The sequence below is a fragment of the Coregonus lavaretus genome (assembly GCF_964263955.1).
Source record: "Coregonus lavaretus genome assembly, chromosome: 13".
Lineage (NCBI taxonomy): Eukaryota > Metazoa > Chordata > Actinopteri > Salmoniformes > Salmonidae > Coregonus > Coregonus lavaretus.
The window spans coordinates 52,473,608-52,485,849 of record NC_140000.1 but is presented as its reverse complement, the minus strand read 5'-3'; the positions used below and the strand labels follow the sequence as shown (position 1 = coordinate 52,485,849).

At 44.2% G+C, this 12,242-nt stretch overlaps 1 protein-coding gene across 1 annotated transcript; it reads left to right on the top strand.

Moving 5' to 3' along the window:
• Nucleotides 1-1,419: 1,419 nt before the first annotated feature.
• On the top strand, nucleotides 1,420-11,829 carry LOC311139937 (protein smoothened-like; the record flags this gene model as incomplete). Its single annotated transcript, XM_084174935.1, has 12 exons — nucleotides 1,420-1,681; nucleotides 3,703-3,911; nucleotides 4,975-5,184; nucleotides 5,671-5,843; nucleotides 6,455-6,674; nucleotides 7,027-7,150; nucleotides 7,258-7,350; nucleotides 7,615-7,723; nucleotides 8,489-8,674; nucleotides 9,222-9,370; nucleotides 10,740-10,877; nucleotides 11,213-11,829. 12 exons carry the CDS (start codon nucleotides 1,420-1,422, stop codon nucleotides 11,827-11,829), a joined length of 2,490 nt encoding a protein of 829 aa, XP_084031061.1.
• Nucleotides 11,830-12,242: the final 413 nt, after the last annotated feature.

Sequence of the window (12,242 nt, the reverse complement as noted above, 5' to 3'; positions counted from 1 at the left end):
TTTCATGGACTACCAAGGAACGTTTTTAATGTTCCCATGATGTCTGTATAGTGACCTGATATTTATAACATCTATAATACTTATTAGAAACGTTATGAATGTGCCTATAATGTCCCAAACGGGCTATGACATTCAGTACCTCTGGGAGACTTCAAGGGACTGTTACAAATGTCTCAGTTACGTTCCTTGTTAGCTGGGTAACTGATCAGTCTTTGATTGCAAATCTATGTCAATTCATTCTTAATAGCAAGAAGTGCAAATGTAGGAGGTACGGTCAGTAGTGGGGGAAAATATGGGTCTTTGGAGATCTTTAAAATACTTGTTTTTGGAAATTAGTAACATGAGTGTCATACTGGTACCCCAGCTATATAGCCAAGCTATCATTGCTTATTGGGTAATTATTCCTTGTGTTACTATTTTTTAAATATTATTATTATTATTTGTTTTATTTATTTATTGTATTCTGCATTGTTGGGAAGGGCCCATGAGTAAGCGTTTCACTGTTAGTCTACACCTGTTGTTTACGAAGCATGTGACATAACATTTTGATTTGATTGTGATTGATTTGAAGAATGTGGTATGTCAGAAATAGAGGTTCTAAATTAACAGACGATAAAAATTAAAAAAACATAAACATACGAAGTAAAGGTACACAGATGGCTTTTCTACTGGAGTCTATCCTGACAGGAGAGAGATTGTTTTGGTATACCTATAAGGCATAGTCTTACCCTTGGAGAGGGGGATGGGGTGATAGGTTTTTGTTACTTTGGCTCTCCCCCACCATATGCATACCAGAGATGCAGAAAAAAATAGCAGAAACGACATGCAAGCGAGAAAAACAAAGACCAAACTCCACCAGACACATCGCAGAATTCTATAGGAATCGCCAAAAAACTGCCCTTTTTTTGGGATAGGCCTACATAGATGAAATGAAAATAGTTTTTTGCAGCAAAAGACGGGAAAGGGGGAGCGCAACGGGGATGGAGCGCGTAGACTAGAGATCATATTACAGTTTCAGACTTTTCATGGCAAGTTTTGGGGAAGTGGGGGAGGGTGAATCTGTTACTTTGTCGATTTGATTTCTTTTTAATAGGCCTATCCAACAAAAACAGCGTAAGGAATAGTTCCACTTGATTTTAATTGAATATCATGCATGCATATTTTTTGGTGGCGATCGGATTGTGTGAAGGGAATTCCAGTGATAAATCAAGGATTGTACGACAAATGCAAAATGAAAAAGTTCGGGAGTGCGTGAAAACTGGGAAAACGTTTCGTTTCATTGTATCATAATGTTACATTCGTCATCAAATGAACAAGAGCACTTCGTGCGATTTTTATTAACGGTTACATTTTAGATTACTGGAATACAAAGTATAATTTTTTTTCCTGGATACAAAGTTGCACCGTTGAATCTCCAAGATGTCTTCCCATGGCTGGTGTTCCATTGTTGGTGGGTTCGGGATGCTTTGCGTTTGGGCTGCCTCCTCCTTTACTCATGCGGTAACGGTCCAGAGAAACGAAACAATTTTCAATGACTTCTGCAAGAAAACTACAACATGTGAAGTGCTTAAATATAATACATGTCTTGGGTCACCGCTACCGTACACGCACACGTCTCTTGTCTTGGCTGAAGACTCAAGTACCCAAGACGAAGCGTTTGAGAAGTTGGCCATGTGGTCTGGTAAGCCTTTATTTGGGTAATAAGCAAAGGTAAAAAGGGGTCGTCATGTTCATTTACTGTAATTGATATGAAAGAAATTGAAAAATGTATGAAACATTTGTGTTGCGTTATTATGTGCAGACCCCCCATTAGCATCAGATGCAATATAGATGTTCATATTATGTCATTTGCAAAAGGAAACGTAAAACATTGTTTATTTTATACGTTGAACTTTCACTAGTGATTATTTAGTCTTAACCTTGCCATTTGACATAAACATAATGTTCTATTATACGTTGGTTTTTTTTACAGTAGCACTATATAATAATTATGTAATAAGATGTATTACATTGTGCTATTAAAAATTAAGGTAGATATTGGTTACAGTCACATACAAGGTCAGTAGGTTAATTGGTATAATATAGCGTGTTAACTAGGCAATGAAATGTTGAGGGCCCCTCCAAATGGATCGTTTTTGTAATTGCCAAATACACGGGAATAGGACTTTTACAGGAAATGAGGGTTAAGAGCAAATAAAGAACAGAAAAGAAAAGATTCTCTCTGAGGTGTTAGATATTCAGTGAGATTTCCTGCACATGCATACACACTCATTAGTGAGCCATCAACCTGCGTTTCCTTCCACTTTACACTAATCCTCAGCTCATCTGTAGAGTGGTTCCCTTCCCCACTCCCCACCCCCACCATGGGAAAAAAAGAGGAGACCACACAACTAGTGACCTTCCAAATGCATGATATTGTAACGGTAGCAGCCTCATCAAGAGGTTTGGAGCTCTTGGCGTAACAGCTAAGGTGTTGAGTTAATAGGCACTGGACCCAGGTACCAATCCCAGTCAGGGTCAACGTCCAGGCACTACTTATCTCCTGACCCTAGTGATCATCATCATCATCAACATCCAGATCCTACTTATCTCCTGACCCTAGTGATCATCTTCATCATCAACATCCAGATCCTACTTATCTCCTGACCCTAGTGATCATCATCATCATCAACATCCAGATCCTACTTATCTCCTGACCCTAGTGATCATCATCATCATCAACATCCAGATCCTACTTATCTCCTGACCCTAGTGATCATCTTCATCATCAACATCCAGATCCTACTTATCTCCTGACCCTAGTGATCATCTTCATCATCAACATCCAGATCCTACTTATCTCCTGACCCTAGTGATCATCATCATCATCAACATCCAGATCCTACTTATCTCCTGACCCTAGTGATCATCTTCATCATCAACATCCAGATCCTACTTATCTCCTGACCCTAGTGATCATCTTCAACATCCAGATCCTACTTATCTCCTGACCCTAGTGATCATCATCATCATCATCAACATCCAGATCCTACTTATCTCCTGACCCTAGTGATCATCATCCTCACCACACTGAAGTGATGAATGTGCATGATTTATATCCAGACTGGTCTCATACTGTATATGCTGTAGCCAACACTACTATCGTTGTCATACCATACCATACATAGATGTTTGGCATGACAATGAACGAACAAACCCAGAGAGGAGTTTGCTAAGGCACAAACAGGCTGGAGCACCAGGGTCGTGTGGCGCAGAGTGGCGCAGTGGTCCAGCTGTGCCACTAGAGATCCTGGTTCGAATCCAGGCTCTGTCGTAGCCGGCCGCGACCAATTGGCCCAGCGTCGTCCAGGGTAGGGGAGGGAATGGCCGGCAGGGATGTAGCTCAGTTGGTAGAGCATGGCGTTTGCAACGCCAGGGTTGTGGGTTTGATTCCCACGGGGGGCCAGTATGAAAAATAAAAAAATAATGTATGCACTAACTGTAAGTCGCTCTGGATAAGAGCGTTTGCTAAATGACTAAAATGTCGTGTTCGCCAGGGAACACTGTAGCAAAATGTTTCACAACAGAAAACGATAATTAGCGTTTCTTATGGTACCTACCTTCCCATTTCTCTCAGTTTAGGAGCGTTCTCATCCATTTGGTGTCTACTGAAGTCAACCCACGGTACATTATTGTCCCTCACCTCCCGCCTCGCCCATGCAGGTCTGAGGAACGCCCCTCGGTGCTGGGCGGTCATCCAGCCCCTGCTGTGTGCAGTCTACATGCCCAAGTGTGACAACGGGCAGGTGGAGCTTCCCAGCCAGCACCTGTGCCAGGCTACGCGTCGCCCCTGCAGCATCGTGGACCAGGAGAGGGGCTGGCCCAACTTCCTCAAGTGTGAGGAGACGGACAAGTACCCCATGGGCTGCACGGTATGGTAGATGCTCTCACTATGCATGCATGTGTCCAGAAACAACCCCAAGCCCCTAACTACTAGCCATTTTTTTGTAGATCGGAAAAACCTATACAATCCTTTCGGATCTGAACAAGTGCCTAGGGCAGGGTTCTTCAATTCCGGTCCTGGAGGGCCGAAACACCTCTGTTTTTCATCCTCTCCTTCTAATCAGGGGCTAATTCAGACCTGGGACACCAGGTGAGTGCAATTAACTACCAGGTAGAAATAAAAAACAGAAGTGTTTTGGCCCTCCAGGACCGGAATTGAAGAACCCTGGGCTAGGGGGTAAGGGCTAGGGGTTGTTTCTGGACAGGGCCACAGACTGAGGTTCATTGGTCATGTATTTAGTGGCGGCACCAGAAGTTCTTCACTGGGGTAGCTAAGGAGGTGCTTGGTCATTGAGAAGGGTGAGAAGGGGTGCTTGGTCATTGAGAAGGGTGAGAAGGGATGCTTGGTCATTGAGAAGGGTGAGAAGGGGTGCTTGCAGTCCATGGTGTACATGTTTGTGTGTATTAATACATTATTTCTTGAGGGTGCTGATGGGGTGCTAGGCCAATTTTTGAGGGGGCTTCAGCACTGTCAACCCACTGGGCACACACTGGTTGAATCAACGTGGTTTCCACGTCATTTCAATGAAATTACATTGAACCAACGTGGAGTAGACGTTGAATTGAAGTCTGTGCCCAGTGGGAGGCCCCTCCATGGAGTCACCCATCTAGTCAAGAGACTATAATATATTATATACAGTGCATTTGTAAAGTATTCAGACCCCTTGACTTTTTCCACATTTTGTTACCCCTGAGGTACCTTATTGTTATTATAAACTGGTCACCAACGTATTTAGAGCAGTAAAAATAAATGTTTTGTCGTATCCGTGGTATACGGTCTGATATACCACAGCTGTCAGCCAATCAGCATTCAGGGCTCGAACCACCCAATTTATAAAATATTATATAATATTGAGGCGTATGCCTCATATGAAAAATAGACCAAACAGTGACATTATGAGCTCACTGTGCCTTCCGTCCATGGTGAGACAGAACGAGGTGCAGAAGCTGAAGTTCAACACGTCGGGATACTGCGAAGCCCCCCTGGTAAAGACAGACGTTCAGGCCAGCTGGTACAAAGATGTGGAGGGCTGCGGCATCCAGTGCAACAACCCCCTGTTCACCGACGAGGAGCACTCGGACATGCACGCCTACATCGCTGTGTTCGGCACCGTCACCCTGCTCTGCACCTTCTTCACTCTGGTGAGCCTCACACGGCAGTGTTGTGGACTACATTACCCATAATTCCAAGTGTAACTTGCAGCTGTTAGCAACTATTTTTTGACTTGACTTTTAACTTTTAAATTTGAAGTTACTAATGGAATTAAGATACAGGTATTGTAACACACATACCATTATTTGTAGATAATGTGTTCTTACTGCTTTTCACAGAAGTTGTCAAAACAATGCTTTTTATTAGCTGATTTTGTTAGTAATTCGTGGAGAACTATGTGTTTCAGTGAGTTGACCTTTCTAAGGACAGCAAAAAGTGTTTTCCATTAATATTATGAATCTTTATGATTTGACCCATGACCTGTGGACTGAGACTGTACTGAGAAATCACCAGGGATTTTCTAGATTTATTCTCAAATGTTCCTGTCTCACGTCTCCTCTCTCTCTCTCTATCCCCCCCCTCCCTCTCTCTCATTCCCCCCCTCCCTCTCTCTCATTCCCTCTCTCCTTTCACAGGCCACCTTTCTGGCGGACTGGAAGAATTCAAACCGTTACCCCGCCGTCATCCTCTTCTACATCAATACCTGTTTCTTCATGGGCAGTATCGGCTGGCTGGCTCAGTTCATGGATGGAGCTCGCAAAGAGATCGTATGCAAGAGTGACAACACCATGCGTTTAGGGGAGCCCTCGTAAGTGAAGAAGAAGAATACTATATATTTTAATGTCCATCATTTGTAGTTTTTGCTTACGACCCAACCCCCTGAGACACACACATACACCGAAGGGGTTGGAAGAAAGTGGGAGTATATAAATATAAATATGCCATAAGCGACTTACAGTCATGCGTGCATACATTTTTTGTGTATGGGTGGTCCCGGGGATCGAACCCACTACCTTGGCGTTACAAGCGCCGTGCTCTACCAGCTGAGCTACAGAGGACCACAGTATTGTAGTATATGGAGTATTATGAGATAAGATGGGAAAATGCCATTTAAATGAGTATTTCTTGAATCCTCTGGTGAGGTTCGTAGGTCTTGTATTTAGCTGGTACAGGAGTCAGGAGGTTAGTTTTCACAAGTTTGCTTTGTTTCTCAAACTTGATTGGTTGATTGATTGGTTGGCTGATTGATTGATTGAATTTATCAGACAATTAATAACACACATACAGCCAATGCAATGGCAGTGTACACTTTCAAAATCATAGAGTCATTCACTTTCTCCTCTCTCTCTCTCTCTCTCTCTCTCTCTCTCTCTCTCTCTCTCTCTCTCTCTCTCTCTCTCTCTCTCTCTCTCCATCCAGGTCTACCGAGACTCTGTCATGTGTCATCATCTTCAGCCTGGTCTATTACTCCCTGATGTCTGGGGTGATCTGGTTCGTCATGCTGACCTACGCCTGGCACACATCCTTCAAGGCCCTGGGCACCACCCACCAGCCCCTGTCGGGGAAGACCTCATACTTCCACATGGTCACATGGTCCGTCCCATTCATCCTCACTGTGGCTATTCTAGCCACCGCTGAGGTATGGAACACCTACCATTTGTTTTAGCCATTGAAAAAAAGTAACTTCTGTGATTTGCGATTTATAATACTTATGATGATAACACATTATACATGCTTATGACAAGTCTCACAATGCGTTGTAACTTAATCTTAATGCATTGTACCAGCAGGCTTTAAGTTAGGTGTTACTGGGTTATTTTGCAATGCTGTAATCCCAAACAGTGTCTACAGTTTAGAGACACGTTTATTTATTCCCTTTTCATGATAGAAAGACTGACTCAGAATTTCTTGTTTTCCAAATTATTTATATTTTATGCCGTTATGCCATTCAAACACATGTATGCATTTCTGGTCTCTGTTGGTTGCCACAGGTGGATGGAGACTCTGTCAGTGGGATCTGTTTCGTTGGCTATAAGAACTACCACTACCGCGCTGGCTTTGTGTTGGCTCCCATTGGAGTTGTGCTTGTCATTGGTGGCTATTTCCTCATACGAGGTGAGTTCTCTCAAACCCAAAAAACTAGACATTTTCATATTTCAGAATTTAAACGCTACCAAATAAACAGACGTTCCCTAACTGATTTCCTCTGTTTGTTTCTGCAGGAGTCATGACGTTGTTCTCCATCAAGAGTAACCACCCGGGTCTTCTGAGTGAGAAGGCTGCGAGCAAAATCAACGAAACAATGCTAAGACTTGGTATGACCCCTTAGCTGTAAATCACCAAATATCCAGAGCCAAACCACTGGCATAACAGTGTAACAAACCTGGTTAGTGTTGAAAAGACAGATAACCGCTTCCACAAGGGAGCTAGCTTTCCTGGATTTACTGTAGATTCTGTTACAGGATATATGTTATATAACCCTTTGGTTTTATCATCATATAAAGTATATTGTGTCTTGACTCCTGAGGTTTCTGGAATTTCAAATATCCCTAATCATTTGTGGAATTCCTCTTTATCAGGTATATTTGGATTCCTGGCGTTTGGCTTTGTCTTAATCACGTTTGGCTGCCACTTCTACGACTTCTTCAACCAGGCTGAGTGGGAGAAGAGCTTCAGAGAATATGTGTTGTAAGTTCCTTTTCTCCTCATGTAGCCTACAGTAACCCAGAACTATATTCAACCTAAGGACTTCTGGACCCTTTTGGAATACTCAAAAAATGTATGCTTCTTTTCTCAACACCTGGAAGTAATCACCAATATATGACATGACATAATTGGTAAAAGCTTTGCAATGGAAAGTTTCCTTACACTAATCCAATATGTCAAATGAGTGATTACTTCAATGAAGGGAGGAAGGAAATATGCATTTAAGAGTATTGGAACATGGCCCCAGTTGTATGGTGTAGTAGGAGATTTAAGAGTATTGGAACATGGCCCCAGTGGGATGGTTTAGTAGGAGAGTATTGGAACATGGCCCCAGTTGTATGGTGTAGTAGGAGATTTAAGAGTATTGGAACATGGCCCCAGTGGGATGGTTTAGTAGGAGAGTATTGGAACATGGCCCCAGTTGTATGGTGTAGTGGGAGATTCCCAGCAGATGAGACAGGTGGTAACCATAGCCCTACTGGGTTGTGGTGCTGTGAATGCAGCCTTATTTCTCCACTCTGTTGACTTTGGGTGGACTGGTATTAATTTCACCTCAGAAATGTAAATGTCTCTTTCCTGCCTCAACAAGTAAACAACTGGTTAATGTCAACCGCTCTGTATGTGAATATGCCCCATTTATATGGCTTTACAGTGGGTGTGTAGAGTATTTTACCACAGCAAATGCAACTGCCTGTGCAAAAAGAGCTTTGACGATTGATTGATGATGTCTGTGATGGTTTTGAACAGGTGCGAGGCCAACGTGACGATCGCTCATCAGACCAACAAGCCGATCCCAGAATGTACCATCAAGAACCGTCCCAGTCTACTTGTAGAAAAGATTAATCTGTTCTCCATGTTCGGCACGGGCATCGCCATGAGCACCTGGGTGTGGACCAAGGCCACTATCCTCATCTGGAAACGCACCTGGTGCAAGTAAGCAGCCATTTCCTTTAGAACACACACAGAAAATTAGACAGGGCGGCAGTCCCTTTGTGCTTTAGCAGAAAGTTGTCATGTAGAAAAAAGGTATGAAAATAGGCTAAAAGAAAATAGTATATGAACTTTAACAACAATACCCAAGTATGGAGTTACACATTTTATTATCCCTCTGAGGCATTCACACGGCATTGTCTGTGTATTAAAGCTGAAATCCGCATAAGGTGAAACAGTGCCACTGTTCGCCCCAGCACATTTGTTATTGTTTTTTTGATGAAACTGAGGAGAGGAGTACATTTTGTTTTCTTCAGTTCATACTATGCTGTTCTATCGCACGTGCAATGATATCCAAGCGAAAAAATACAGTGTTCATTGTTTGATGCAACTTCTTTGTTGTTGTAATATCTCAAACGGACGTGGTAGTTTCACCAAGTACGGATTTCAGCTTTAATGTCTGCACAATTTTACCGTGATTGCCACGTCAAGGGATAAGTGAACATTGTCTGTCACATTGTCATTTACCTACCTGTTGTTCCTGTCATAGGGTTATCGGCCGTAGCGACGATGAGCCCAAGAGGATAAAGAAGAGCAAGATGATAGCCAAGGCCTTCTCCAAGCGCAAGGAGCTCCACAAAGACCCGGAGAAGGAGCTGTCCTTCAGCATGCACACTGTCTCCCATGACGGGCCAGTAGGTAAGTCCCCAAAGCGACCCCCTGGGGGTTTAGGAGAAGTACTACAAACCTTGGCATCAGTCAGCAAGAGGCTGCTTGGCCTCAGTCAGCAAGAGGCTGCTTGGCCTCAGTCAGCAAGAGGCTGCTTGGCATCAGTCAGCAAGAGGCTGCTTGGCGTCAGTCAGCAAGAGGCTGCTTGTCATCAGTCAGCAAGAGGCTGCTTGTCATCAGTCAGCAAGAGGCTGCTTGGCATCAGTCAGCAAGAGGCTGCTTGTCATCAGTCAGCAAGAGGCTGCTTGGCATCAGTCAGCAAGAGGCTACTTGGCATCAGTCAGCAAGAGGCTGCTTGTCATCAGTCAGCAAGAGGCTGCTTGGCATCAGTCAGCAAGAGGCTGCTTGTCATCAGTCAGCAAGAGGCTGCTTGGCATCAGTCAGCAAGAGGCTGCTTGGCATCAGTCAGCAAGAGGCTGCTTGTCATCAGTCAGCAAGAGGCTGCTTGGCATCAGTCAGCAAGAGGCTGCTTGTCATCAGTCAGCAAGAGGCTGCTTGTCATCAGTCAGCAAGAGGCTGCTTGGCATCAGTCAGCAAGAGGCTGCTTGGCATCAGTCAGCAAGAGGCTGAATTGGCTGCCTCTCAATGAAATGGCACATTTTGGGGCTGAACTGAAAACTCTAACATTCAAAATATTATTTTTTTATGAGGATGATATGCCATACTTTTTAATAATTGAGGAACTCCTGGCTGATATTAATGGAGTTTCCACTATGTTTCAATGTTACAACTAAAAGTGAATGTCATTGAGAACTCTGTCTGACACTAGAAGTGAATGTCATTGAGAACTCTGTCTGAATGACAGAGTCATCAGATAATGTAAGCACTGAGGCGGCTGTGGCCAGCATGCTTGCTTATGTTGGAGGGACTGTATGAACTGTTAGTTATTGGAACACTGCAGGGGACTCCAGGGAGCATTCTACTATATAAATAACCTTTGGGGCTTTTAATGAATGGATAGTAATGGTTGAGCTCTTCTACTATATAATGGATAGTAATGGTTGAGCTTTTCTACTATATAATGGATAGTAATGGTTGAGCTCTTCTACTATATAATGGATAGTAATTGTTGAGCTCTTCTACTATATAATGGATAGTAATGGTTGAGCTCTTCTACTATATAATGGATAGTAATGGTTGAGCTCTTCTACTATATAATGGATAGTAATGGTTGAGCTCTTCTACTATATAATGGATAGTAATTGTTGAGCTCTTCTACTATATAATGGATAGTAATTGTTGAGCTCTTCTACTATATAATGGATAGTAATGGTTGAGCTCTTCTACTATATAATGGATAGTAATGGTTGATCTGTCTTTTCTTCTTTCTCATTGGTAGCTGGCATCAACTTTGACCTGAACGGGGAGCCATCCAATGAGATGTCTTCAGCCTGGGCCCAGCATGTGACCAAGATGGTGGCCAGGAGAGGTGCCATTCTGCCGCAGGACATCTCTGTCACCCCTACAGGGACACCTGGTGAGAACTGCCACCTGCTTATTGACATTGTCTGACATCTGCACTTTTCCTTGCGTTCATTGCGTTCTTCCTTGAAATGATAACAGATCGTAGACAGTTGGATTGGTTAAAGCAATGGGAGAGGGTCTTTGCTTTCACTTATCCAATCATGTATAGATTCAAACAGGGCCTATGTTACTAGCCTGGTTAAGCCAGACTGAATGCTGCACTCACAATGGCAGTATTCAGTCTGATATAACCAGGCTACAGAATTGTCAGTTCAGCCTCCAGTCTGATTTAATCCTGCTACTATGTTACCACTATGAGTCTGAATCTCACCCTGCTCTTTCACCCAGTTCCACCGCCAGAGGAGAGGAAGCTGTGGATGGTGGAGGCGGAGATCTCCCCTGAGATGATGAAGAGGAAAAAGAAGAGGAAGAAGAGGAAGAAGGAGGCGCGTCCTATGGAGGAGCTGGCCGAACACCAGGGCTACCGTCAGCGAGAGTTTGGCACCAGCTCGGTGCCACGGCTACCCAAGCTGCCCGGCCACAGGAGCCTGGTGGCCAATCTGAGGCAGCACCAGGAGGAGGCTGAGGACGTCCTACCAGGCTCTTACCCTGAGTTTAGGCCCTCTCAGCCCCTGCCCTACCAGGAGAGGTACGGAGGAGCCCTGGGGCCCTCCTCTAGCCAGAGGAGCAGGTACCCTGACCTCAACCCCCTCTCCCTCAGCGACCTGCCTGAGGACCTTGGCCTGGGGCCCCGCTGCCGCCCCCAACAACCACCCCCCTCCTCCTGGCAGCACAATGGAGCGTTCCGCTATTCCGGGGAGGTGGCGCCTATGGCAGGGGGGTCTGGGAGGACGGCCCACATGGGGAGGTCGCAGGGGGGTCAAAGGAGGGCGGAGTGGGGGCAGATCCACTCTAGAACCAACCTGATGGAGGCGGAGCTTATGGACGCTGACTCTGACTTCTGAGAGCGACCATGGAGGGTTGTGGGGTTTAGTGTTTTTTTTTACAGACTGTAAGCTAGAAGTGCTGGATACTTACACTTATGGTGCTCCCTTGCCCAACAGTCAAGATGAAACAGGACTCAAGTCAAGTTAATTGGTCAGTCTCATTAAAAAGGAAGGGCTAAAGGAGAACTGATCAGGCCAAGGGTGAGTTTCACAAAAGCTTCTTGACTTATGTCCCACTGGGCACAAACTGGTTGAATCAACGTTGTTTCCACATCATTTCAACCCCCTAAATCTATGTGATGACGTTAAATCAACGTGGAAAACTGATTGGATTTGAAAAAAGTCATCAACATAAGGGCATTTAGTATTTTTTTCACCCAACTTTTAACCTAAATCCAATGACATGGTGACATTTTTTGTTGATTTCACAT